Source organism: Oenanthe melanoleuca, chromosome 19 (genome assembly GCF_029582105.1).
Source record: "Oenanthe melanoleuca isolate GR-GAL-2019-014 chromosome 19, OMel1.0, whole genome shotgun sequence".
In the NCBI taxonomy this organism is placed as follows: domain Eukaryota; kingdom Metazoa; phylum Chordata; class Aves; order Passeriformes; family Muscicapidae; genus Oenanthe; species Oenanthe melanoleuca.
The window spans coordinates 2,831,009-2,858,958 of NC_079352.1; the positions used below are offsets into that span (position 1 = coordinate 2,831,009).

Here is a 27,950-nt window from a genome sequence, read left to right on the forward strand (position 1 = left end):
GTTCCCGCGTGTCGGGGCCGTTCCCGCGTGTCGGGGCCGTTCTGGCGGCGGGTGAGCGGATCCGCGTGGGCCGCGTGTGTCCGGGGGCTCTGGGAAAGGGCTGGAGCGGGCATTGCCCAGCCGGGAATGCCGCTGGCTGTGTGCCGCCTGGTGCCCGCCGAGAAGCCGCTGCTCCCGGCAGGTTCTGTGGTCCCCCGGTTGTCACCTGTCCCGTCCGAGAGGGCTCTGTTAGCGAGGGCAGGAGGCTGTTCTCCCCTTCCATCGCTGCATATTTCTGCAGGGAGAAGACACCACTTCAAACTACTGCAGGTTCTGAAGTCAGAAATAAGTTCTTTACGTTGATGATGTTCCCTACCTTTTCCCAGTTCTGTCCAGGAAAGAAGATGGCTCATCCCATCCCTCCCCCATTTCCATGCCCAGTCCAGCTTGGACGTATAAAAGGAGACTCCCTGGAAGCTCAGCTGCATGAGTATGTCAGGGAAGGGAACTATGTGAAAGTGAAGAAGCTTCTGAAAAAAGGTAAAAGCTAAGTTTAGACAAGTACTGACAGAAAAGATTTACTTATTCCTGTATTCTTTTATTTCTGGTAAAAAATAGTCAGCATACAGCTTGTAGAATGCAGCTTTCTGAGTGAAATACCTTGACAGAATGATTTATAGTTGCCCTTTTCTATGAAGTGGGAATGATTCTCTAATGAAAAAAAGTATTTTAAAAAGTTAATTGAAAAGAAAATTAATCTTTTATTAGTAAAGTGCTCATAAGAGCATGATTGAAGCATTGTAAAACTAAAATTCTGGAAGTCAGCTGTAGGAATATTCTCTATAAATGTGGTTTTATTCAGACTGCCAAACTCTAAGGTACGGTTTACACCTTAAACACTTTGACAAGCAGATTTGTAGCCACACAGTTACGGGGCATTTTGCACATGAGATCAAATACTTGGTGCAGCCCTGTTTCGGTTTTAGGATCGCGGATCTCAGTGGGTTGTGCCGATCCAGAACTGCGAGTTCCCCGGGCGGGACTGGGCGGGGGCCACGCTTCAATGCGGGAGCGCGTCTGATTGGTCAATGAGGGCACAATATGCAAATCCAGGCGGCGCGTCCCGCCCGCCGCCACGCGCGCCCGTTCCGCGGGGCGCGGCCGCTCCCGGGGGGCTCGGGGCGCGCTCCCGCGGCCGCGGGGGCTCGGCGGGGCAGCGCCGGGAGCGCGCGCGGCGGGTGCTGCGGGCTCGCCGTGCGCTGTGCGCGGGTGCGCGCGGCAGGCGCGGGCGCGGGCGGCGGTGACGGGTTAAGACTATACTTTCAGGGATCATTTCTGTAGTTGGTCACTAGAGGAGAGTGATCTCACCTGATCGGCGTCACAAACCACGAGGAGGAGCGGGGTGTTCTCTCCTGAGCGCGAAGCGGGCGAGTGGTGCTGCTTGGGCAGTGGCCGCTCGCCATTGATGACCGTTCCCGGCTCTGCTGCTGGAGCTCGGGAGGGAGAGAACACGGGCTGAGTGGTTTGTGGCTCTTTTTTTATTCTTGGTAAAAAAAAAGAATTGGAATGAGCGCACAGAGACGTTCTGCCCGCAGGGCTGTGTCCTTCGCTCCTGCTGAGCTCGCAGCCCTCTCTCGCTGCAGTGACACGCATGGGGCGTTCCAGGGAGAGCGGGATCAGCCACGCGGATTTATGTTTGATAAGGGAGGGTATTCAGGCCGATGGAATTCTCGACCCGTCTGTGAGTGCAGGGCAAGGGGACTTTCTCGGTGCGGCCTTGTCTCGGGACTAAAGGGAATCTATTCCGGATTTCCCTTTCATTACTTGTGGATTGTCCATGTTGGTCAGGCTACAAATTCTGATGGGGCTCAGGGAGAAGCTGCTCCGTCTTGTGCTCTTTAACCGTGCAGTCGGCTGGGGTGTGGGGTCCGCGGTGCTCTGGCTGAGCCCAGAGATTTAAAGGCGGAATTCATTAAAAGCTGCCCTGCGGGTTGTTCTTTTTTGTACATGAATGGCACCCTGAAAGCGTCGGGAGAGGCTTGGAGCCAGCGCAACCCCCGGCGGCACCCGTGCCGCTCTCCCGGTGTCGGCACCGCGGCTCTCCTCCTCTGCTGGCCCGGGGCAGCGGCGGCACGGGCGGTGGCGGTCCCGTGTGTCGTGTCGCGACAGCTGTGACAGCTCGGGCGGCAGCGTCACTTCTCGCGGGTGGGGCAGAGCGGGGCCGCGCGGCCGCCCGGGTTCGGGAGCGCGTCTGATTGGTCAATGAGGGCACAATATGCAAATCAAGGCGGCGCGTCCCGCCCGCCGCCACGCGCGCCCGTTCCGCGGGGCGCGGCCGCTCCCGGGGGGCTCGGGGCGCGCTCCCGCGGCCGCGGGGGCTCGGCGGGGCCGCGCCGGGAGCGCGCGCGGCGGGTGCTGCGGGCTCGCCGTGCGCTGTGCGCGGGTGCGCGCGGCAGGCGCGGGCGCGGGTGGCGGTGCTGGGTTAAGACTATACTTTCAGGGATCATTTCTGTAGTTGGTCACTAGAGGAGAGTGATCTCACCTGATCGGCGTCACAAACCACGAGGAGGAGCGGGGTGTTCTCTCCTGAGCGCGAAGCGGGCGAGTGGTGCTGCTTGGGCAGTGGCCGCTCGCCATTGATGACCGTTCCCGGCTCTGCTACTGGAGCTCGGGAGGGAGAGAACACGGGCTGAGTGGTTTGTGGCTCTTTTTTTATTCTTGGTTAAAAATAGTTCTCAAGGAGTAAGGGGTATAAATCCTGACCCCAAGTTCCACAGGCACATGGTTTATAAATCTTTCTAAGGATGGGGGCGCAGCCACTGCCCTGGCCTAACGTACAAGTGCTTGAGATTCCTTCCAGTGAATAAATTTTCCCCAGTATAAAACTGAAACCTCCCCTGCTGCTACCTGAGGCTGTTTCCTCTCATGCTGTCACTTGTTCCGTGGAGGAGGGACAGAGCCCACCTGCTACATCCTCCTTTCAGGCGGTTGCAGGGAGGGTGAAAGTGCCTGAGGCTCTTTTTGTCCAGGCTGAGTCTCCTCAGTTCCCTCAAAACCAGACACAGGATTCACTGCGGCCTCCCTAGTGCCGAATACAGGGGGCAGTCACTGCCGTGGTCCTGCTGGTCACACTATTGCCGATACAAGCCACGCTCCATTTGCCTTCCTGGCCACCTGGGCACGCTGCCCGCTCTTGTGCACCAACTACCGAGCGGCATCTCCAGGTCCTGCTCCTCCATGCGCCTTTCCAGCGACTCTTCCCAAAGCCTGCAGCGTTGCAGGGGGTTTTTGTGGCCCGGTGCCCATCAGAGAGTGACAAAGGACAAGGGACAACCCGGTGGCGATGCCACCTCCCGTGCCGTGTGCTGGGCCCAGCGCGGGGCGCGGCGGCGGCGGCTCCGGTGGGGGAAGCGGGGCGCGGGCGGGGCCGAGGAGCGCGCGTCTGATTGGTCAATGAGGGCACAATATGCAAATCAAGGCGGCGCGTCCCGCCCGCCGCCACGCGCGCCCGTTCCGCGGGGCGCGGCCGCTCCCGGGGAGCTCGGGGCGCGCTCCCGCGGCCGCGGGGGCTCGGCGGGGCCGCGCCGGGAGCGCGCGCGGCGGGTGCTGCGGGCTCGCCGTGCGCTGTGCGCGGGTGCGCGCGGCAGGCGCGGGCGCGGGTGGCGGTGCTGGGTTAAGACTATACTTTCAGGGATCATTTCTGTAGTTGGTCACTAGAGGAGAGTGATCTCACCTGATCGGCGTCACAAACCACGAGGAGGAGCGGGGTGTTCTCTCCTGAGCGCGAAGCGGGCGAGTGGTGCTGCTTGGGCAGTGGCCGCTCGCCATTGATGACCGTTCCCGGCTCTGCTACTGGAGCTCGGGAGGGAGAGAGCACGGGCTGAGTGGTTTGTGGCTCTTTTTTTATTCTCGGTAGAAAATCAGAGCTCGGCATGGATCTCGCATCAAGCAGCGCAAAGCTGCGCGTGTGGCTTTATCCCGGCTGTGGAGGGCTCAGAGTGCCTGGTACAGCAGAGCCCGCGCAGTGCTGCTGGTAACCACCGAGCCCCTCGGAATCACAACCAAAGTTCGCATTTTTTAATCGGTAATCAGCAGCTACACCCAGGCAGCGAAACTTACGCAGTTGTATAGTAAACTCTGGAGGCTTCGCTCTCATTTTGTATAACGGAAAAGGGATCGCGATCCCCAGCGGAACCGGCTCTGGCCGGGTCACTGGACATTCCATCGCGACCACTGACCCACTGACCAGCTCTTCATAACAACCCCCCCGCCCAAGTGGAGGGAGGAACAGCACAAGCGGGCTAATCCGCGCGGGAAAAGAGAGATATAACTAGTAAATAAGGGGTTGAGTACTAATTAATAAAGCGGTGCAATTTGTAAGCAAGGAATGCTGATGCCTTAATAAAAATGTATAAAGTCTTAATAATCGGGGAGCCGGCTTTTATTGCGAACCACCCGAACTAGAACAGAGAAACAAAAATCCCTCTCCTGGGTGCGTGAAAGGGCTCTGCAAACTGGGGCACGAGCTGGGGATGGCGCTGCCCAGGCGGGGAAGGGCGAGCGCGTTGTAGCGAGCGAGCCGCGGGTGCGGGTGCCCGCGGAGCCGGCGCACCGAGGGGGCGGGGCCGCGGAGCGCGCGTCTGATTGGTCAATGAGGGCACAATATGCAAATCAAGGCGGCGCGTCCCGCCCGCCGCCACGCGCGCCCGTTCCGCGGGGCGCGGCCGCTCCCGGGGGGCTCGGGGCGCGCTCCCGCGGCCGCGGGGGCTCGGCGGGGCCGCGCCGGGAGCGCGCGCGGCGGGTGCTGCGGGCTCGCCGTGCGCTGTGCGCGGGTGCGCGCGGCAGGCGCGGGCGCGGGCGGCGGTGCTGGGTTAAGACTATACTTTCAGGGATCATTTCTGTAGTTGGTCACTAGAGGAGAGTGATCTCACCTGATCGGCGTCACAAACCACGAGGAGGAGCGGGGTGTTCTCTCCTGAGCGCGAAGCGGGCGAGTGGTGCTGCTTGGGCAGTGGCCGCTCGCCATTGATGACCGTTCCCGGCTCTGCTACTGGAGCTCGGGAGGGAGAGAACACGGGCTGAGTGGTTTGTGGCTCTTTTTTTTATTCTTGGTTAAAAATAGATCAGCTTTCCTAATCGTTCCACTAATGTGGTATTAGACCCATCATCCACTCATTCATGCTCCTCACCTTCCCGGTTCGCAATCAATTCCAGATTGTAACTCAATAATTTGAATTAAACTAACCTAATATTCGAAATCACAAAGGCTTTTCCCGGGAAAACACCCACAAGCATCACAGAGTTCATTGTTAAGATGAACCCATCAATTGTCCCACGCCGGGATCGAACCTGTGACCTCGGCGTTATCAGCACCACACTCAGACCAATTAGTAAAGAATAATTTAGTTATTTATAAATATTTATTCATTTATTTATTCTGTCCTGTGTGAGGTGTTTTCATCCATCTCTACTTATACAGCCATTATTTGTACTTACACAGATGATGGATATATATATCCATATATTTCCATATATATTTATACTTCTACATCCACCTCTAATTTAAACAGAACATATAAATCCTTACTGATTCCTTACACAACACATAAAAGTACCATTTGTTGCTTACACATCCTTTATTTAAAATCCACGTGGACAAGCAGTGCTTTCAACCCTTACAGAAAATCACAAAAAATATAATTTGCTACTTTCTATTTCTCAATTTCTGCTGCTGTATTTGGTATCTGCAGCAGCTCAGAGCAGTCAGTTCCATAGTGATGAAACACCATTTTATTAAAGATAAACTTAAATTTTATTAAAATTTTAGTAATACAATCACCACCTCAGAATTTTGGGTTTCCTTGCAGGAATTTTTGTTGATGCTGTGAATTCCATGGGCCAAACCTGTCTCTTCACTGCTGCACTGCTGGGCCTGGGTAAAATTGTGGATGTGCTGCTGGAATATGGCTCAGATGCCAATCAGTTAAGTATCAAACATTTATTTTTTTTAATAAAAATTAATCTTTGTGTGGGTTTAGTCAGTGTGAACCACAATATTCACAAAGAAGTGCTTAAGCTGCACATTGCTATTTTAGCCAAAGCTCCTCAGAGGTAACACAGAAATAATTTCCCTTTTTCTCTTGATTTATTCTGTTATTTGGGAGCACACCAACATTCCAGGAATGCCTTTTTTCCCCTGCTGAACATTTTTTTGCTGTTCCCCAGTCGTTGCTACGATGGGAGCACCCCAGTGCATGCAGCTGCTTTTTCTGGAAACCAGTGGATCCTCAGCAAGTTACTGGATGAGGGAGGAGATCTCCGAGTCCACGACAAAGGGGGGAGAACTCCCCAGGCCTGGGCTTTGTCAGCCAGCAAGGAGAGCAGTGCTCAGGTATTTATGTGGAAATACTGATTTAAAACTCCTTTTTTTTTTCTCTGTTATCAGAAACCAGAAATTACAATTTTCTGTGGGTGAACCTTCAGATTTTGTTGCGATTGATTTTCTCCAAGTTTTTTTTCTGTTAATATATATTACTCAAAATACCCAGCTCCATATTGCAGCTAACCAGTTATTTTTCCTTATTTATGATTTTTGAAGTGGTTTTTCTTCTTCTGGAGCTCTGTTTTTATTGTTTTTGCCTCCCTCCTCCTGCCCAGATGTTGGAATTTATCCAGCAGTGCTCACTGCACATGCAAGCTGCCATTTGGAACCTTCCCTCTGATCTGCTCAGGAAAGTTGGTTCCTCAAAGGCCTTGATCTGCAGCCCCTCGAGGTTTGGTGGCCTTGTCCAAGGGTAAAAAGAGATTTTTCTATTCCATTTTCTCTTATTTAGCAAGTTCTTGTATCTTTTTGACAATAGCAGATTTAAGTCCACTGTGATTAATTTTATTCCTGCTGTGACAGGTCTAAATAGAAACTTGATAGTTGCAAATATCTGTATATTAGGAGAAACTTTATTGATTAAATTATCAAAATCAGCATTAAAAGCACTGGATTTTAGTAGTATTAAAGTGGTAGCGTGAAGTAATTTGGGTTTTGACTTTTTAAGGTCACTGCAGATCTTTTTAGGGGGTGTTCCCAACTGTTTTAGCAGTTTTTGTTGGGAAACAAAATGTTGGGAAAATACAGGCTTGTGAACAAAAAAGCAGTGCAGGATATGAGTATATTTATTGGTTGTCTTGCTTTAAATAAATAAATATCTTAGGAGTGCATCTAAAAAGTTTTAATGAGCTGCACAGTAATTTGAAAATTTAGCATCCACATTATGTGTGTGGGACCAGTCAAAAGGGTTCTGGCAGAAATTCTGCTTTTTTTTTTTCTGTCTCTTTTGGTATCCAAGCCTTGGAGTAAATAAGATGCTCTTTTTGCTTTTGTTTTTGGTATGTAGAAATGCTGAGATTCCTCTGGGTAAATTACTGAAAGGACACCCCAGTGTGGCCAAGAACATTTACAGCTTTGGTTTTGGGAAGGTAAGATGCTGTGGGTAGGGATTTTCTAAGGATATCAGAACATTTTTTCCAGAATCTCATGTTCCTCACAGTAATTATCCCACCTGTGCTATTTTTAACTTTTAGTGCTTTCTTATTTCTGCTGAAAAGATGGGAAAAAACTCCACAAAGAGCACAAATATTCAGGCTTTGGCTTTGGTTTGGAGCAGCAGAAATTCCTGTTAGCTGTCACCTCTGGGAGTTCCTGAGGTTCTGCTTTCCCTGCTCCTGCTTCAGTGGGAAATTTCAATTTTGGGCCTGATTTTTCAAATTAAAAATTTCATGATTACACTCAGGTTGTCCATGAGCCTGCTGGATTTTGAGAACTGTTGGATTTTCCTTTTGCTGATGCCCTGTTTCAGTTCTATCTCACAGGCAGTGGCCACCTGGGCTACCTGGCCTCTCTCCCAATTATTGGGGAGAAAGATGTGGTTCAGGCTGATGATGAAAAAGCATTTTCATACCCTGTGGGGCCCTACATGACCATGAGCAAGTAAGTGGAATTAAATTAAAGAAATTAAATTAATTAAAGAGATTATGAATTAAAGGGATTTTAGCCCCTCTTTGTGACTTACTGAGATTTTCTTGTTTTCCTTCTTCTTTTATGTGGTGGTGATGATGATAGTGGTGGAAGAAGAGAGAATTAGAAAGCTCTCACTCCAATACACAGATTTTTATTTATAAATTACTCAGTGAGCTAAAAACACAAACCTGAAGCATTTTCTCTCAACCTGTTAGAATTCTGGATTTATAATATGAGAATTTATGTATAATTTGTGCATAGAGCCTATCTGTTCTGTCTGAAGAATGCAAGCAACATTCTTACTATATTTTTATTATGTCTAGAACTGTTTTTGAAGCTTGTTTTTGTTTTTGAGCTCTCACTGAAGCTTATTTTTTACACTATATTCTAAGACTTTTGCTCTTCAAGACACTTAAATATTTCTACTTACTTAAAGTTTATACTTCTACTTGATATCTATGCAACATAATAATATTTCTATTTACTTGAAATTCAAGCTCACACCTCTATTTCATAGCTGTGTGGCTTAATATATTTTAATTTCTTTAAAGATTTTTAATTCAAGTCCTGCATTCTGTTCTCTCTCTGAGGGACTCAGAGAAGCCTCACACTCCAACAGTGTCTGTTAGAACCACACAGCAAATTGTTGTACCAGTGCTTTGTTTGGGTCATTTTCTGTGTTTGTTCTATATTTATTCCCTGTTTCCTGCTTGCACCTTGTTTTCTGCTGTTCATTGATTAATAGCTGAGTCAGACTGGTGTCTGAACAACCCACAAGCAATATTAACCCAACTATGGCTAATCACTGATGGCAGTGTTTCACTGATTTTCAGTGTTTCAGTATTGATCCCTTTGGGGTGGGAAATATATTTAGGATTGTTCAGCATTTAATCCTTGTCAATCTTAGTCCAGGATATCCTCTGGAGATTCAGGTGCACATCCCACTTGCTCAAACCTGTGGTGAAATCAGAGTTGCAAGGGCAGGCTGAGCATTTATTTAAAATTTTTTGTATCAAGTCATTGTTGTAATTATTGCTAATAATTACAATCATATGATATTGGCTAATTACTGTGTGTTAAGCAAGCAGTTGTGTGTCAGGAGCAGCTAGAAAATTGACAAATTAGTGATTTAATCTCCCCAAAACTCTGATTTTTGTCACTGATGGCCTTTGGTGAAGGGGTGGAGTTTTGGGCACTGAACCTTTCCTGCTCCTTTAGCAGGATGAGTTCATTGTCAGTTTGAAAGAACAGGACCCCTCAAATTTAAATCCCTGACAACAGGAGGCAGCACCAGAACACCACAAAATTCTTGCTAAATAACCACAAAACTGGGGAAAAAAAAAAGAGGAAAAACAGTGCTGGAAGCATCTGATCCAAATTTCTTTTGTTCCTGCAGCTTGGTGTGGGGAGGCAGCAGAGTGACAGTGAAGGAGCTGAGCCTGCAGCCCCAGCAGGGCAGGAACCTGCAGCTGGCTGATCTCCTGCTGGCAGAGCAGCAGCACAGCAGGTGGGACAGGAGCTGGGCTTGGGCTCTGCAGCCGTGGGAGGAGTGGGGTTCACCTCAGGAGTGTTAGGCTGGGCTTGCACTTCTTCCCCAGATCAGAAATACAATTTTCTTCCCACTCATGATCTTTTAAAATGGAGTATTTCAGTGAAAAATAACATTTACACTGAAATGTATTCCAACATTCATGCCATATTGATAAAAACACTGAGCAGGCCAGGAATTTCCTTCTTTCCATCTCATATTTTTCTTGCAAATTTGCTTTTTTCCCTCTCCCTTTGCAGCAAACTCCGGCACCCTCACCTGCTGCAGCTGATGGCTGTTTGTCTGTCCTGTGACCTGGAGAAAACTCGTTTGGTCTATGAGAGGGTTCACTTTGGCTCTCTCTACAGCATCCTGCATGAAAGGGTAACTGCAATGCTTCCATTTTAAATAATAATTTATCAGAAACTCAGTGACTAATATCTTTCCTCAACAAGACAAAATCCTCAGTCTGGATCTGAGTTTCTGATTATTTTTCTTATTTTTTAAATCAATTTATCTGTGTTTTATTGTTGTAATTTGATATTTTTCTCTTCTTTTTAAGGTGCTATGACTTGGTTTGGTAACAAAACCAAAACTGAGAACAATCACAAACAAAAAACTGAGAACAAAAAAGCGAATTTCCTCTTTTTCCATCAACAGATTTTTTTATTTGCAACAAATAATAACCATTAGAAATAAGAGCAGCTTTCTCTCATATCAAGTTTAAAGACATGCCATGTGAATTTTGGTGCTTTTGGGGGTGTTTTCCAGCATGCAGAGTTCCCAGTGCTGCAGACAGAGACCGTCCTGCTCGTCCTGCTCCAGGTGATCGACGCCCTGCGCTTCCTGCACTCCCGGGGCTTCGTGCACCGCTCCCTCTCCTCCTATGCCATCCAAATCGTGTCCTCTGGGGAGGCCAAGCTCTGCAACCTGGAGCACATGATAGACAGGTGAGAAACTTCCTCAGGGTGCCTCTGAAATGGGGGGTTGAGCATCACTGGCCACCAGTGAGACAACGAGTATTTCTTTATCCCCTAGACACATTGAAAAATAAAAATTTTTTACAGGTTTCCTGTGTTTTATCAGAAATAAACAGTTGTTTGTAAAGTTCAGCTTTTTTTTAGTTCTTTTTATTCTAAAGTTGTTAAAGGGAAAGTGTTGCTTTCCCCAGAAAATCTTTGCCAAAAGACATTTACTGCACATTTCTATTTGCAGACATGCCCTTAACCTTTTATGCATTAAACTAACAGCTGTAGCACACTATATTTAATTCCTAAATATAAACCTTGCAGTTGAATGTGTTGTATGTCCTAATTTACAATTTTTTCCCTTTTTGCAGCAAGGACAGTGGAGAGCACAGTGATCTGACCCGAATTCCTGTCCCAGTGCAGCTGTTCCGCTGGTGTTCCCCTGAAATCATCCTGGAGAAACCTGGGACAGTCAGATCAGATCTTTACAGCTTCTGTGCAGTGCTGCAGGAGACCCTGACAGGTGAGTGCAGAGCTTTGGGCTCAAAAATGAACCAGGTATAAAACCCCAGAAATTAATGACAATAACAAAGATTACTGGAAACCTCTGTAAAAATGTGATCAGAAAACTTAAAATTGTGTGGCTAAAGGATGAAATTGATGGTGGATATGGGAGAAATACAGTTATTTTCTGCTGATTATTTTTCTTCTTCCTACCAGCACAGCAAAACATTCAATTAAGTCTTTTCAGTGTTGAAAACAAGCTTGTGCAGCTTTCATGTTTTTGATCTCTGTGATAACTTAGAGATAAGTTATTGTTACTCTATTCTTGTATTGTTGCTGTTACTACAGATAATGTCTGTTCTGCAATTCACTTTGACTATTCTGACAGTGAAATGGGATAAACAATTACCCTAAAAATTAATCCCAATGAAGAATCCAAAGCAGGGTTGTTTGCAGTGTCACTCTCCTCTAGATACTCTGTCAGTTCTCTTGAAGGCACTCAGTGTTGGAATAAAAGAGGGAGGAGATGCCAGTGCTTGTTTTTAGTTGTAAATTAGGGAATGGGCAGGGAATAATGTGATTTTTATTTTATTTTTTTAAATTTCCATTAACATTAATGTACTGGTGACATAAAATCTGTGCTTGTGTCTTGCAGAGAGCCCTCCCTGGAAAGATGTGGAAGACTCAGCTATTAAACAGCTCATCCTTTCAGGGCAGCAGCTGGAAGCAGATGCCAGGCTCCCCCTCATCTATTATGATGTTGTCAAGTCAGGGCTGGAACCCAAACAGAGGAACCGCTCCATGAAGCTTCAGGATATTCAGTATATCCTGAAAAAGGACTTAAAGGTGATTCCCAGCATTCTGATCTTTGATGGGTATGCTGTGTCCATTCAGATTCAAGTTGTTCTGCTTAAATCTAGAGGAAGTGATGCAGCACTCAGTGTTGTGCTCATGGAGCTGAACCCCCTGAGAAGAGCAGGCAGAGACACAGAACTGTCAAATACAATTGTATTTTATTCCATTTTTTGTTTGATTGGTTTTGTTTGTTTTTTGTTTTGTTTTGTTTTGTTTTACAGGACTTGGTTAAGTCTGAAGGTGGAGTACCCAAAGCACAGAGATCTGCTCTTCTTGCAGATGTGAACATCTGCTGGGCATCAGCTTTTAGCTTCAAGAAGAGGACAGTGGAGATCCAGGAAAAAGAGATAAGCAAGGCTGGTGAGTTCCTTGGAGCAGGATGTCACTGTGTCCTTCATGAGCTCCTCAGCCCACAACAATCTGACATAAATCATTAAAATGGGAGCCCTCACAGATTTTATGATGTAGGTTGAAAATAGGAAGCAGTTGGCTTTGGATTTTAGCTACCACTTCATTGTTAGTGTAGACTCAAGACTCTAAATCTGTTTTGTTCAGGCCCAGTTTTCAGCAGAGGTATCAAATGCTGCTCGTGGAATTTCTAAATTTCCAAAATTAACTCCTCAATGTGCAAAAGCAGCGCGGCTGTGGGATTTCTGGAGAAATTATTTAATGTTTGCAAATTGAATTTTTCAGGTGGCTTTTCTGCCCCCCAAGACCCTGCTTTCCCCAGGGAGAGCAGTGCCTTGGTGCTGGAGGAGGCAGCAGCCAGTGCAGAGCCAGCTGCACAGGACCAGAGTCTCAATGTCTCCTCTGAGCTCCAGGCAGGAGCTTCCCACTCCAGTGAGAGTGATGTGGATGGCAGCCTGTGCAGCTTTGAGATGAATGAAATCCTGGCCAGTTACCCAGAAGGGCCCCAAGACTTCCTGGAAGGAGGACCTGGATTAGGCCAAGCTCTGAAGGATGCAGAAAGGCAGCAACAGGAAGATGGGAGCCCATGGGAGGGTGAGGAGGAGGAGGGGGAATCCTTGGGGTCCAGCACTGCGTTCTCTGGAGAGGAGGAGGAGCTGGAAGAAGAGGAGGAGGAAGAAGTGGAGGAGGAAGAAGAGGAAAGGGTGAGAGAAGCCTCTTCCCTGTGCCAGGTGAGAGGAGATGCTGGCAGGAGGCTGAGCAGCCCTTCCCAGAGCGAGCAGCACATCAGCAAATGTGCCCTGAACATCAAGATCATGCAGAGCATGCTGCAGCAGGCAGGAGATTCCCTGAGCAGGGCAGAGGAGAAGCTGGACAGGCTGAAGGCCATGGGAAAGCAGGAAAAGCTGCTCCAGGAAATCAGGATGAATCTGCTTCCTAAGGAAAGTTCTAAAGGAAGACTCTGGAATGGGTCTGATGCTCCTTCCCAAAATGCTGATAAGGCTTTTTCTGGAGTTGATGTTTTTTTACATAAGGCTGTGGCTCCACCATCCAGGGACTACATCCCACCATCAGTAACATGCCAAGCAGCAGGCAGAGACCATTTCCAGGCTGCTCCCAAGACTGCCAAGGAAAGAGAGGCAATTCAAAATGAGAGGTGGAAGAGCAAAACTGGAACCAACCATCGTGATCCGGGCTGCAGAGGCCTGGATGATGAAGTGAGCCTAAACCAGGAGGCAAACCAGGTAAACCAGGGGGCCTGGGTATCATTTCTGTGTTCCTTAGCAGGCAGAGGTGCAGGGGTGGGTGGTGTCCAAGAGGAGGGGTGAATCTGTCCTTTGGAATGTATCCATGTGCATTATACACAGGAATGCAAATAGCACTGCAATTGTGTTATTTCCCCTTTCTCTCCAGTCCTCCCAGGACAATACTGGTCCAGTGGCTCAGGGTGGGGTTAAAATCCAAGTCCTGCACTAAAATGGAGATGGGACTCTCAAGGGAAAGGCCAGTGGATAAATATTTTTGTTTGTGTTGAGGCCTAAGCTGTTATTGGGAGGGGCTTCTGGATCATTTTCATTATTAAATACATGGACCAAAGAGAAAGAGAAAATTTCAAGTACATATCTCCTGTGGGGATAATGTTGAGTCATCCAGGCCCACTCATCCCCCTGGAAGCTGCAGGTTTTGACTGCTTGCCTGCACCTGAAACCTGCTATAAATCCAGGGCAGAGTTTTTGCTGGGCTGAGGCCTGGAGTTGTCATCCTTTCTTCTGAGCAGAGCAGCTGAAATAGAGCTGAGGGAATAAAGTTTGTGCTGTCCTGTTCTTGGGCTGCCTCACAGACAGCTCAGGCAGTAATTAGCAGAATGCCCAGTGTGTGCTGAATCATGGCTTGCTGGACTCATTTCAGCATTTCCTCCCACACGTGTCTGCGAGATGCCAAAAAAAGTTCAACTTGCAGTGTCAGAGAGGAGCTGATTCACATCCTGCAGCAAAGAGGGAAGAGGAGAAGTGGTGAGTTTTGATCTTATTCATAGAAGAGTTAATTCTGACAGATTCATCTGGAGACAGACACTGTCAGAAGGAGGCACATCAGGATCAAGGCTGGCATTAAATGTTTCTCAGCAAAGCAAAAGCCATCTGTACAGAGAGGAGCCTGCTGTGAGTCATTGTCAGCTGCAGAGCTGCTGTGACAGGGCACTTTGTGTTAAAGAGTGGTGTTAAAAAGATTTCACATGTCTCTGGGATGGAGGTCAGTGGTCCAGAACTGTACCAGTGCCTAAGGAGGGCAGTCTGGGAAGATATTAATAAAAGTGGTTCTCCTCTCTGGGCACAGCTTCCTTCAATTCCCAGTAGAAATATTTTCAATGTCATCTCTTTATGTTTTTAAGCATGAATGGAAAACACATGTTGAAATTACCTGGCAAAACTTGTGCAGATTCATGTTGGAAAGAGGGGGACAGACACACTTCCTTCAATTTTTGGTCAAATCAGAAAAACTGTGACAGTTTTAAAATTAATCCATTTGGATCAGAAAGACCTGTTGGTAAAGGTTAGAACAGAAATATTCTAGGTACTGACATGGCCAGTGGAGGTCAGGGAGTGAACTCTGGTGGGAGAGTTGTTGTTGTCCAGGTCTGAAATTAAACAATCCCCACATCATCCATGGTGTGGGGTTGGAGCTGCAGCATCTGAAGGCAGCTGCCAGCTCTGAGATGCAGAGTTGAACTGTACAGCTTGTCTGGTTCATCTAGAATAGACCTAAATAATTATCTGTGCTTTCCAAGCTCCTGGCAGCTCAGTCTGCTGGTTCTGCTGGGTTGTTAAAAGGCTGAGAGCACACGTGCTCTAATTAATGTTAAAACAACTTGGAGCCTTTCCCTGGCTGGGGAATACTTGACACAATATGCTCGTGCTCTAAAATAGTTTGTGCATTTCATAATCATTCATTGCAGGTGCCATTCAAAACCAAGGGCTGAATTCTGCAGCAAAAAAAACTGTGAGAAGAGGAGGGGGATGCAGTTGGGATGGAGGAGTGAGTAAATCAGTGTTAAATCTGTGTTAGATCTGTGTTATATCAGTGTTAACTCAGCATTAATATCAGAAATCTTGCTGCAGTGCAGTGTATTAAACTCAACCCACAAGGAAAGGTTTCTGTCTCTCGCTGAAGCTCTGTGAGGTTATTCTGGGATGGAAACCAAGTGAGTGGGATCCCGTGTCTTGCACATTCCGGGCATAAAATCATCCCAGGCACGTTGAGGTGGTTTGGTTTGTGGAGCTGAAGGAGTTTCCAGCCTGGTTTTGGGCAGTGTGTGGATATGGCAATGCCCAGTGGATGGCAGCACAGGCACGGATAACAGAGAATCAAACTAACAAAACCTGTTCCTGTAGAGATTTTCCATATCAATCCGTGCAGGTTTTAAGCTTTATTTAAGATGGAAGGAAGTGTTCAGCTCTTTCCATGGCAAAGGCTGTCTAACCTTAGCATTTCCAAGTCTGCAGGCACAATGAAATAGAGGGGATGCTTTGAGGGTCCAGATTCTGTGGTGTGAAGTGCTGATTTTGAGGTTTTTTTTTGTAGCTGAAGTCAAGCAGATGGCCAGAAGAGTGGCCTCAGGACAGCTGGGGCTCAGCTGTGCTTACCCTGCCAGTGAGTGCACGTCTGAAAGTGAAGCTGAAAGTGGCAGGGAAAGCTCCCAGCACGTCCCTGCTGGAGCCCCCAGGAGGCAGGAGCAGCAGAGCTGTGGGTGGCAGCCAGGTGAGCCCTGGGACCTGGGCACTGAGGACAGAGCTGAGTCTGGGGACAGCGATCTGGAGCCTGCACTCAGGAGTTCCACAGGTGAGGCTGAGCAGTAAAATGCTCTCTGCTCTTTTTGTCTCCTTCCATTTCCAATCTGATTTCAGCTTCTGGGATTTTTTTTACAAGAATTGTCCATTTTATCTCCCAGAGTTTTGCCCTCAGAGCAAGTCAGGCACTCCTTGATGGGCATAAATAGAGATAAGATGAGTATTAGGTGTTAAGAGGTGCAGGGAAGGAGCCTGGAGCCTCATCATCACTGATTATTGTTATCAGCATGACAAACCCAAAGCTTTCAGAGCCTCCAGTGTGCTTTCACACTTTTATTTCTTCCAGTCTCACCACACAGCTGCTTTTTCTGGAGCAGCTCAGTGGGTAAAGCTTTTGAAAAAGTTCTGGGCAAAAGAACAGGGCAAGGTTCCCCTGCTTAGATTAATTAACGAGGTGAGCATTTAAATGTCATTATTCCTCCGTGTTCCTGACAGACAATTAGTGTCACTGTCTGCTCTCATTGATATTCCAGCAGTGCCTCAGATCACTCACTTCACTTTCTTATTTTTATTTTTTTTTAATACTTAATAATTTTGTTCCATTCTGACATCCCAGGGAGCAGCTGCCAGTCCCCAGCACCAGAGGAGCAAACAGAGTCTGGAACAGCCATTTCTGAGAGTTCACTCCTCCCTCAGCCAGCTGAGAATCTCTCCAGAGTATGTACAGAAATCCAAGGAATTTAGTGCCAATTTATCCTGGAAAAGTTTAACCTGGTGTTGCATCCTGAGCTGATCTGAGTAACTATCCCCCTCCTCCTTCCCCCTTTTTTAAATTTTATTTTATAAACCACCAAGCTAATGCTAGGAGCAGGAGGTGGGTTGAAAGCCATTGAACAAATTAAATAGATTTTCAGAATTTCAGTGGTTTTATTGGCTGAAATATGTATTTTTTATTGATAGACAGGAGATCATCTCAGTTGATGATGTCTTTCACAGGGACATTCAAGGGAATTACATTGTTCCCTTAATTCACCTCCTGATGTGACTGAAGAATTCTTCACTCCTGATTATCTCCTTCCTCCTGCTCTTGAGGAAAGGTCAGAACCAGAGGTAAAAATAACATTTTTTGGACATAAGCTACACAACATGTGGTTTAATTATGCTCCCATTTGATTTGAAGAGAGCTCTGGAAAATGGGAGATTTTTTTTTTCTTTTCATTATTCTTCTTTTCTTTTTCTGCAAATAAAGATTTAGGTGAGAGTAAGCAAATCAATCTTCATTAATTTCTGGAAGATGGAAAACTTTCCTATTTTTCTTTTAAATCCAGTCTGGGCTGTTTGCTGATGAGTTTCTCTCTCCACTCTCATTATTGGGAGCATCATCCTGGGAGGGTTTTCCTGCCCTTTGCAGCTGCTCTGCCAAAAATGGAATTAATTTCCTTTTTTCCTTTTCAGACCTCAAATGCTGAGGGCAAAGCAGAAGATGTTTGTGCAGGATTTTTACAGAAATTACCTGGAGATGCAGCATCAGGAATTCAGGCTCCAGGTAAATGTCTTTTTTCTTGAAGCACTTCTGAGTGCAGGGACCCAGAGTTGTTGCATTGATATTTTTGCCAGCAGCTCTCCTGTCACAAGGCTGGACCTTCATTCTTCAGGCTCAATTGATCTCTTATTCCTCATTATTTCTGGGAGAGTTCAGTACACTTAGGATTTTGGTTTGGGCATTGCAGTGCCTGAAATCATTTCATATTCAGTGTTTATGTACTTGCTGTGTTTCAGTTAAAAAGCCAAAACAAAAACTTGTTTGAAAGATTTTTATTTTTACCCTGGGGCTAAGTTTAATCTTTTTATGCAACTTGCTGTGGTGCTGAAAACTGAATTAGAGTTGTATTTACACATTAATATTCTCATTGCTGGGAGGATCTTGGGCTTAAAAACAGTGGGAGCTGACAGAGTGCGTGTGCAGAATAATGGAAGAATCATTGTTTCCTTCCTCTGTTGTCTCTTTTAGCTCAAATTTGTAAATGTTGTGATATTCCCCAGTGCTTCAGTGCCTGTCTGGCAGCTGTGCCATGTTTATGAAAATGCATCTTTAAAACACATTTGTCTCTGGATAACAACAAAGGTCACAAGAACTCAGACAAAAAAAAAAACAACAAAATTTAAAAAATTTAATAAACTCACAATTTCCTGTTCAATGAGTTGCATTGTTTTCTTTTGTACTTGCAAAAGCCAATAACAGGGAACATTTTTTATTTGTATTCAGGAGGAAAAATACTATTCTGCAGCACAGCAGCACAGAGCTGTGGCAGTAACAAGCTGGGAGTGAATCAGCTGGGCCAAATGCCTGGAGCCAGGTAGAAAAACTCATTTTCATTGTTCCTTCAGGCATAAATTAGCTTTTAAAGTGTGCTCTCTTCATTAATTCTGCTTATATATCTAATATTCAAATAAGATGCCAGTGGTGGTTTTTAATGATTATCTACATAACTCAGCTCCTTGCTAAGAAAATACAAAAAGGGCTTTTCACAGGTCTCAAGGGATTTTTGTCTTTTGCAGGGTTTGGTGGGGTTTTTCTGCCTTAATAAGGGAGCTAAAATAGGGAAAAAATAAATCCATGTACATATCACAATTCTTTTCCCACTGATAAACCACAGCCTGAAACAGAGCAAAGATAATTCAAATTAAGGCTTCACTCATCTGCTTTAATTCTGTTGTGCTTTGCTTTTGGAGCTCCAGTGCCATGAAGATCCTGCCTTTTCCAATCCCATGGGATCAGCCCAGTGCAGGAATGTTCACTGCATCTTGCCTGGGGGTAACATCAGATTTGGCACACTCTGAACTCTTGGAGTTTTGGCTGTTCTCTGAAAACCAGGAGGTTTTTTGTCCTGTAAATTTTATATTTTACCAGCATGGGGAGAAGTTGGCTGGAGCTGTGAGTGTCAGGGCTGGGCTGTCTCCTCCCCACACAGGAGCTGAGTTCCCAGGGAGCATTGGAAATAACTTGGTTTTGGGATAAAAATACGGTTTTGGTTGCTCCCTTCACTTGGGGAATTTTGGCAGCAGGACAGAGAGGATGTTGCTCTCTGAGCATCTCTCTAATCCTCTTTGACCTTGAGTGTCACAACCTGAGATCAAAGGATGATGAAACAATGGATTGATGTGTATTCCTAGATTTGATTTCTTTTATTTAATTTTATTTTGTTCTGAAGCTGCAAATGTCAGTTAGAAGTTTTAACATATCCTTAATCTGTTCAAAATGACATTTTTCTCCTACCAGTCTCCACATTCTGAGTTTTTAAGCAAAAAGTGTTTGTGAGCTGCAGTCTTACCTCAGAGAAAAGGTAGTGCTTAAACTTCCTGGGAGAAAGGAAACCAAATCTTGTATTTCCATGATTTTCTGGGGCTGAGTGTGACCTTTCCTCCCTCATTTCAGGGTGGATGCAGCACGAGAAGCAGCTCTGTGGGAGCCACAGGAAGAATGCCAAGAAAAAGATGTGTAAGAGCCACATTTTACAGCAAAACTTCAGCAAATTGGTCATTAACTACAAAATGTTGTGTTGGTGCAAGACAGGGAGATGAGACAGAGCAAGAGAAAACCCCCCAGAGTACTGGGAGTATTTTCCTGTGAAAAGTTGTGAGATTGGTGTAAAAGAATTGGAAATATTTTCATATTCTGAAGTAATTAACTTGGTGTTAATCTGGGTGTGCTTCTTCCCATTAAAGTGTGAGGATTCCTTGTTTCTTCTCTCCATATGGCACAGGGGGAAATAAAATCACTTCAAAGAGCAAATGGTTCGTGTGGAGCCAAATAAAATTTATTACAGAAATAGTCCTGTGATTTTCAGGGGGGAAAAAAAAGCAGCAGAATATGTTTGTGACTCAACTGATGGAGATTTGCATAAAATTACTGATGTCTGTTCCTGTCATGGCCTTTGAGGACAATCACCCCAAAATTTGATCAATTTAGATTTAATTTTTTTCAGTTGAGGGTGTGTGTCAGTGCAAATCTTCAGCAGTCTCAGTTTATCAGAGTCATTCTTTTAATTGCTCCCAAGACCTACATTTAGTCTTAATTAATGGCTCATTCATTTATGTTAACCCTGGAGGTTTTTCCTTGGCTTTGGGGATTTTTTTTCTAATTTTTGGTTCACATTTGGAGTTCCTGCCCTTTCTGGAAGCAGCTTCCTGAGCTGGTTTTGTAGGAGGATTATTTAAGAAATCCTGGAAAGGAAAGGGAAGCAAATAATTAACCTTTTCTGCCTCTGCAGCATTCCTGAGGAGGGTGATTTTGGGCCTTCCCAGATTCCTGTGGGAAGTTCCAAAGGGAACATCTCCCTCCATTCCAGCGAGCTAGATAAAAATGCACAAAATTAAAATTTCAACACCCTGAAAATAGCAGGATCTGGTGCTTCACAAGTGCAGGAAGTGGCTATTCTAACTGTCAGAACATCTCTCAATAATTCAGATCAGTGGCAGATATTCAGGATCTGTCCAGCATCCCCTGTGAGCAGAACTTCCAGAGGGGTGTGGAGTGCAGAACACCTCGGCTGAGCCACGCTCCCAGCAGTGTCAGCACCCCCCTGGGCTCAGGTAATGCAGGGAGGGGCAAAGAGGATTCTCAGGGGATGATTTCTCCTCTCAGAGAGCCACACCTTTCTGCCAGGATGGTTTTTTTGATGTAAAAAGCATCAAGGTGAATTGTGGAAGCTCCACTGACACTGTGCAGAAATGTCAGGCTTGCAGTGAGGAAATGCTGTTGCTCCTGTTGGAAATCTCTAAAGACACAGAATTAAAGGAGAGTTTACAGGGTCACTGCCTGAAAGGTCTCTGGGAGATATTGGCAGCCTTCATAAAATCAGAAATCAATTCATTTAGATTTGAGCTGATACATTTGGATTTTAGCAATTTAAAGGCAATTTAATAAGCATTCAGTCTAGTTTGAGTGTTGATAAAAAGTTAAATAATATGATAAATGTTTGTTGAGCTGGAGTGCTTAAGAGTAATGAATTAACATTTGCTTTGTGCTTCATTAATTTGATGTAACACAGTGGCTGCAGTTTCTCAGTTGGCAAAGTTTTGTCTGATGTGGAATTCCTGGGTTATCATTTTGGGTTTTTATGGGTAACAGTTTCCCAAGAGTTTCTTGTGCAGGTTCCCTTTAAACTTCTTTCTGCTTCTGTTGATGAAGATACAAAAATTTAAAAAATAATTCTCCAGCTTTGCTGTCTTCTTTTTTTTTTTTTTTTTTTTTTTTTTTTAAATTCTAGAGGAAAAGTTTCCATTAGCCTTTGAGAAATACAAACACTGCCGTGAATTTTCTTCAGATTCTTCCTTTTGTGGCTCTCAAGAAACCTCCTCCACAGTGTTCAAGACTTTCACCACAGCCTGTGAAGGGGAGGGGAGCATGGAAATTCCAGTGGTGACTCCAAGAGTTTGCCCATTTGGACTGAAAGAGCCTGTAAGTCCAAAAATAACTTATGCCAGAAGTATCTTTAAATATCCTTAAAAATATTTTTAACTAAAAATAAATGCAAGTAGAGGTCTGTGTTGTGCTGCTCCAGTGCCAGAGCACTTGGAATTTATTAAATTCATTTACAGAGCAGAGTTGCCCTGAGTGGCTCTGCTGATTCTGTCACTTCTTGTCCAAAATCTTACTTTAGAATTAAGTGGATATTTCCATTTTGAGGGCAGTGGGGATTTACCTCTGATTACAAATTCTTAATTTTGGGGGGGGCTCATCTGATTAACAGATGTGCCTGGCTTTAATAATGAAAGATTCTGAGCACAGAATGGGAGCTGAAGAAATCTTGGAACTGTCCAGTCAGAAAATTCCCATCCATTGTCCATTCAGTTGTTGAAATTAAGATTATGTAACTGATGCTATCTCACAGCTAAAATAGGAGTGCACAGCAGCCTAAGCAAAAATTTTGACACATCAGTCTTACTCTATTTTCATATTCTGAACTGATTGCAAAGCTTAGTTTAAACTTTAATGGTCAGCTCAGGCTTTAATTGGAGGTTCTGCCTCATTTTGGATTTAGGATGCTGAAGGGCAGATTGAAGATCAGCAGTTTTTCAGTTTAGCTTCCTGTGTTTCATTCTGTTTGATCTCACACAGGTTGGGTTGCCACCAATTGCTTCATCCCTGAGAAACACCAGGCAGGCACCTGGTAAGTCTTTTATCCCAGCCCCAGCCAAAATAAATTGTTCAATAAACAGAGAAACTGATTTGAAAGGAAATTGAGCAGTCTATTAATTATTTTTCCTTTTTTTCTCCTTCTTTTTTTTGCTCCTGGATGTCTCTTTTTAGAGGGATAAATAGCTTTGCACTCAGCCATGTACTGCTGGTGCTAATTAGGTTATGGATTTTGTGTTTGCACCTGCAGACTAAGAACTCTGACCTCTAAATCAACCTCTGTTTGAAGTGTAAATATTACTGACCTCACATTTCTGATAGAGCATTGAATGTGCAAGTCTGGCTCAAAATGATTTTTCCATTATGGAATTATTTAGGGAAATTTGATACAAGGTGAATGAGCCAGGCTCATGCAGGGTGTTAAATCAAATATGTAAGCAAGATGCTATCAGAGTGTGAGCCTGTGTCACAGTTATTAAGGATTAATCACTGCTAATTAACTAGAATTTTTTTTTCTCTGTCTCAGCACTCTCAGAGGCATCTCCCCCCTCCATTGATGAGCTGCCTCCACCAGCCCAAGAGCTGCTGGATGAAATTGGTAAGAGCCACTTCACCCCAAACACTGGGAGGCTTTCCAGCTGTGCCCAGTCAGGATTTCTCCCAAACCATTCACTGCCAAAATACACCAGAGCTCCCAAATTAGTTGCAGTCAATGATTATTGGGAAGTTGGGTATCAAGAGCTGAAATAGCTGGCAGCTCTTGAAGCCCCTGCATTTCTCTGAGTGGTTCCTTGCTGCTCACAGCACACTGAGGGCAGTGGAGTTTTACACACAGGAATTTGGTGCACATTGAATTTTTCAAATTGTCTTGGAGCAATTCATGTTCCCCATTAGAGGAGGCAGCTGCACCCCCCAGGTGTCTGTGGGAGCTCAGTGATTTACATTTCTTGTCTTCTCACACATCTCCAGTCAGAAATTGTAAAAACTCTGCATGGTTTTCACTGGGAGGGTGTTGAAGAAGAGTTTGCTTTGCTTTCCCATCATTAAGCTCTTCCTAAATTAACACCAGACACTGGGATAATTAAAATGTCCATCCTGACCTTATTTCCTCATCCAAAACAAGAACCTGTGGAGGTTGGCACCATCAGTGATGCCTTTAGTGATGGTCAGGGGCAGTTTGTAGGTTAATATATAAAATAATTATAAATCATGTACAGGTTTCCCTCTGGGGTTGGATGGATAAATTTAGATGGTACTTTAGTGTGTAGTCAACCTAGATCAACATGGAAATAATGCTGTTTTTAACAGAACACTTAAAGCAGCAAGATTCCATCACTGCAGGATTGGAAGGGATGGGATTGGAAGACTCTGGAGTGCAAGTGAATGGTTCGTTGCTAACAGTCCCAATGAAGAATTAAAAATAGAAAATTCCTTTTGCCTTGCTGCAAAATGCCTCTGAGTCCTCACCACTGTGTGTTCAGCTCTAACAATCCACTGCAATTTTTAGCTTGGTGCCCCCACCAGTGTTTGCTGCCTTTCCCTCCAAAATCCACGGGGAGCTGCTGTGGGAGGTTTGCAGGTCTAACCATGGGAATTAATGTTCTGCTTTTATTATGTCACTATAGCTTGTGCTGTGTTCAAACACAAGTGACAACACCCACAGGAGCAGAGGTGGTGGGCAGGTGATGTCAAATCCATTGAAGTTTCCATTCTGAGAGGGTGATTCAGTTCAGAAAGTGGCCAGGGCACCCTACCTGTTAATGTTCCTAATTCCAGCATGAAATAATGCCTCTGATTTCATAGAGTAAGGAAATAGCTTCCACTGGGATAATGAATATTGTATTTCCTGCTCTGTTACAAAGACAGTGGTGAATCTTTGTGCTGCTGCAAATGCTAATGGTGCTAAGTGGGAATCATTTTTAGATGTTCAACAAGTCATGTCAGAGGAGCAGAAAACCTAAATGTTTATAGGCTGTGCTTTTTTTTATTCCTCCAGTGAGTCACAAAGTGAGCAGCAGTAAGAAAAAAAAAAAGACACAAAAAAAGGCAAAAAAAAAAAAAAAAAAAAAAGGCAGAACATGAGTTAAGTCTGTAAAAAGCTAAATAGCACAGTCACTTGAGAATGATGCTGGCACATGTTTGGTTATCCTACAGCTTTGTTAAATCTTTTCCTGGGGGATGGAAGTTCATTGGAGCTTCTTGTTTTTGGGGGGAGAGGACTGCAGCAGGCTGCTGGCTGCTCCATCACTCTGGCTTTCTTGTATTTGCATAAAGCACAGCTATTTCAGACTCCCAGTTTTTGTGGCAGCCTCGTGCTTCCTGCTTATCACAGCCCAGCAGAAGGGGCTGAAAAATTCCCCATCAGCCTAGACCTGAGTTTAACCCCATCACCATGAATTTCCAGATCAGAAAATTCACCCTGGGATGCCCTTCCCAGCCCCTGGAGCTGTAGGGTTTTTCACTCTCTCAACCCTAACCCTGATTTCTGTGGGGAACAGAACTTGCCTGATAAGTTTTTGAGGAGAAACCACTGGATTTTGATAAACAGGCAAACCAAGCTGACATCCTCAGGTCTCCCTTGGATTTCTCTCCCATATCTGGGATGGGAAAGATAAAAGATTCATTTCCACATGCATTTTTCATTTCAGTGGGAAACAAAATGTTGAGTCCTGTGTATCTGGAAATGTGTTGGAGTGAAATATTTATCTGGGCCTTGCTGCTGACCACCTTTGACTGCAGATAATGGGAATTTGTTCATCTGGTAGAAAATCAGGCCACTGAGGGAAGAGTGAGTGAGAAGTGGGCAACTGGAAATTTCCCAAGTGCAGCAAAGAAAACAACATTTTAATGTCTTTATTACCTTCTTTGACACTAAAATCTTGCTGTTTATGTGAATAGCTCTTGATCAAGTAAAAATGGAAAACAGAGAGTCAGAGAAGGAATCTGAGAGAAATGAGAAGACAGATCAGAGTTTATTGACTGAGGAGTCATTTAATCTAGCAGAGGATACAGAAAGGTATGAAAAAGGAGGGGAAATCATGTTTAGCTTTGAGTTACACAGACTTTAAATTTTAACAAGGTTGGATGCTTACAGAAAATTTTGAATACCCTTCTGACTGTTTTATTTGGAAATTTGCAGCATGAACCTTGTCACCATCACTTTCCAATCTTTTATTTAACAGGGCTCACTCCAGTCTTGATGATATTTTGGAAAGAATGCTGCATGCAGTTCCTGGAGATGAGGAGATCCAAGAGCAAGCTCAGGGGCACATTCTTGGGTGAGCTGATAATTTATATTTGTGTTCAGGGGTTTGTTTTGTGTGGTGTGTACAGATCTGTGCAGGGCTTTTCAGCAAATGGGACTCCTTGGGGAGTGGAGTGTCAGGGAACTTGCCTGGAGACATCAGTGTGAGCTCTCCTCTTAAATTGAGAGGGAAAAGAATGTTTTGTTAATACAGCTTCCTGTAGGTGGAAAGCAAATACTTCAACAGGCTTGGAAGGCAGTGCTGATTTCATAGAAATCAGAGATAATTTGACAGAATGGGGGAATTTTTTGAGACAGAGAAAATGTGCATTAAGAGAACAGAGTCATGAAAGCTTTTTATAAAGAAGAGTTTGGGAAAATGGTTGTGCTTTCATGGCAGTATATTAGGAAATTTGAAGAACATGGCAAAAGTAATTTAGACATCATTTTAAGGAGAAGATTCATGTCTTAAATAACTTTTTTCCCTCTTAGAACTAAAGATCAGAGCCCAGTAACTCTGAACAACTCCACAGTGAGTGCTCATAAGTCATCCCTAAGTTCTGTCTTGCTAAGGAACTTGAGACATTCTCGTGTTTGGCGTCAGAATTTTCTGTTTCATCCTGTTTAAAAAAAAAAAAAAATAGGATGATAAACAAAACTCTGTCATTCTAGGGCTGCCAGCCTGCAGGATCCAGATGATGCTGGAAGGAAGAATGGAGTAGAGGAGAGAGGAGCCTGTGCTGGAGGCAGAGCACCAGGAACTTCAGCAGGTGCTCTTTGTCTCTAGAGCTGCTGGATGCACCCAAAGTTTGAAATGTCCCAAATCTCTGGTTACTTTTGGAAATCCTGATGGTAATTTTTACATGTAGAATGCCTGGGAGTGACATCACTGTGCTTGTTACTGCAGCTGTGCCCCTGTTTTCTGTCAGAGCTCCACAACTGGGCTGGGTTGGGATTCAGGGATTGAAATCAGGATTGGTTCTGGTCCCACGAGGGTCCTGGGGAGCTGGGGCTGGGCTCTGATTCCAAAAGTGGCTGAATTGGAGGAATCAAGCAGAGAAACCTGCAGCACTGCTGGCTTTGCAGTGTTGTGTGGCTTTCATGTTGTGAGCTGGATTTCCCTGGTTTTCAGATGAGCACCCCAAGGATCAGAAATCCCACCCCCAGCAGCTGGCTCGAGCTCCACCCTTCAGGTGAGCCTCTCTGGGAGATAAACTGGAATTGTGGTGGGAATTTGTGAGCTGCATTCCTGTTTTCCATCAAAAAGAGGCACTATGAAATCCCATGCCTTTCATCTTGTAGTTTATATAAGAAAAAACAACTGCATCACTGTTTTCTTCCTCCTGTTTTTTTTTTTTTTGTCCCCTGCAGGATAATTGTTTTGGATGAGAGCTCTCTCCAAGATTAAAACACAGAGTGAATAAGTTCTACACATCACCTGCTTGCACAGTATTCAGTCTGTGAATTACAGCCCTTTTTGGCCACATGAAGCTCAGACTTCCTTCAACAGCAGCAGCAAATACAGAAGAAAATCTGATGCTCTGTGTCCTGAAATGGTTTGTACTGGTTTGATGCCACTGCTGCCTGCACAGGCAGTGTCAATGTTGCTATTTTTCACTCTCACTTCCTTATAAAACTGTTATTTTATTTCTGCACGTGCACATTTTCATGAGCTAAAGAATTTCTTGCTCTGTTGCATTATGCAGTTTTCAGATTAAAGACAAAATGATTGTAATTCTGTGGGCTGCTGGTGCTGCTCAGGCACTGAAATGTTTCCATGCTGGAGTGTTACAGCCCATGTAGTGTCTGTTTTTCCTTGCTCATTAAATTTAACAAGGTAATTTCTTGTTTTCTCTTTACTTAGTGCTTTTGTGATCTAGTGTTGAACTGATTTGACTGATTAAAGGGATTAATTGCTGTGCAAAAAGCTAATGAGGAAAAGGCAGTGCTCTCCAGAGATTGCAAGTGCAGCAATATGTTCCCTGCCAGACAGGAATGTGAAAAAAAAAAGTGGTTGTTATAAAGATACCTGATGTTTATTTAATTCAACCACATTTTGGTAGCCCTCATTAAAAAAAAAAAAAAAATCCCTGGATATAATTGATTTTGGATTAGAATTTTGATGGGCACAGCAATTGAATATTTAACACTTTTTTGTGATAAATACTGTTCAAGGTCCTGTTCCCTGACAGACTCAGAGGTTTGAGCTGGTTTTGCACATTTGGGTGTGTCAAGTTTTGCATCTTCCTTCCTGTTCTTGCAAGAAAATTTGCTCCAATTCTGTGCCTGTTAATTTGGTTTAACAACATTAATAAAAGTTTCCAAGGTGTTTTCCAAGGTTATTGTGCTGCCATGTGGGGTTTTTTTCTGGCTTGGGGGTTGATTTTTGGGGTTGTTTTGTTGTGTTTTTCACTTGTTTTTAATGCTGCTTCCCATCATTAGACCATGATACAGCCAGGATAGAGCTGCTCCAGGGAGGATGCTGCAGAGGTGGGGCAGCTTGCAGAGGAAAGATCAAGAGAAAATAAA

The 27,950-nt window shown here is 44.8% G+C and overlaps 1 protein-coding gene and 4 non-coding genes across 7 annotated transcripts; all 5 read left to right on the top strand.

Moving 5' to 3' along the window:
• The first annotated feature begins 13 nt into the window (after positions 1–13).
• Positions 14–27,512, top strand: TEX14 (testis expressed 14, intercellular bridge forming factor). Of its 3 annotated transcripts, XM_056506961.1 has the most exons (32): positions 14–51; positions 366–519; positions 5,847–5,961; positions 6,205–6,370; positions 6,637–6,773; positions 7,368–7,449; positions 7,830–7,960; positions 9,387–9,497; positions 9,779–9,902; positions 10,290–10,468; positions 10,858–11,009; positions 11,646–11,836; positions 12,067–12,205; positions 12,539–13,497; positions 14,162–14,265; positions 15,207–15,286; positions 15,833–16,090; positions 16,655–16,755; positions 17,035–17,148; positions 17,494–17,584; positions 18,305–18,395; positions 19,475–19,537; positions 20,507–20,631; positions 21,309–21,499; positions 22,160–22,211; positions 22,704–22,775; positions 23,486–23,563; positions 25,076–25,193; positions 25,360–25,455; positions 26,094–26,191; positions 26,554–26,614; positions 26,793–27,512. In XM_056506961.1, exons 2-32 carry the CDS (start codon positions 384–386, stop codon positions 26,827–26,829), a joined length of 4,452 nt encoding a protein of 1,483 aa, XP_056362936.1. In that variant the 5' UTR covers positions 14–51; positions 366–383; the 3' UTR covers positions 26,830–27,512. The 3 variants fall into 3 exon arrangements, with proteins under 3 accessions (XP_056362936.1, XP_056362937.1, XP_056362935.1); XM_056506962.1 differs by lacking the exon at positions 23,486–23,563; XM_056506960.1 differs by having other exon boundaries at positions 45–519.
• LOC130261131 (small nucleolar RNA U3) lies at positions 1,290–1,503 on the top strand. The gene has a single exon (XR_008841921.1). It is a non-coding gene; the product is annotated as a small nucleolar RNA U3 (small nucleolar RNA).
• On the top strand, positions 2,464–2,677 carry LOC130261118 (small nucleolar RNA U3). The gene has a single exon (XR_008841908.1). It is a non-coding gene; the product is annotated as a small nucleolar RNA U3 (small nucleolar RNA).
• Positions 3,655–3,868, top strand: LOC130261132 (small nucleolar RNA U3). The gene has a single exon (XR_008841922.1). It is a non-coding gene; the product is annotated as a small nucleolar RNA U3 (small nucleolar RNA).
• Positions 4,853–5,066, top strand: LOC130261130 (small nucleolar RNA U3). The gene has a single exon (XR_008841920.1). It is a non-coding gene; the product is annotated as a small nucleolar RNA U3 (small nucleolar RNA).
• Positions 27,513–27,950: the final 438 nt, after the last annotated feature.

Bases quoted from the DNA above. Each gene is read 5' to 3' on its own strand.
- TEX14 (XM_056506960.1), top strand. From the start codon at position 342: ATGATGTTCCCTACCTTTTCCCAGTTCTGTCCAGGAAAGAAGATGGCT. The intron at 5,962-6,204 runs GTTAAGTATCAA...GCTGTTCCCCAG, and splicing joins TATGGCTCAGATGCCAATCA to TCGTTGCTACGATGGGAGCA. The intron at 13,498-14,161 runs GTAAACCAGGGG...GACTCATTTCAG, and splicing joins TAAACCAGGAGGCAAACCAG to CATTTCCTCCCACACGTGTC.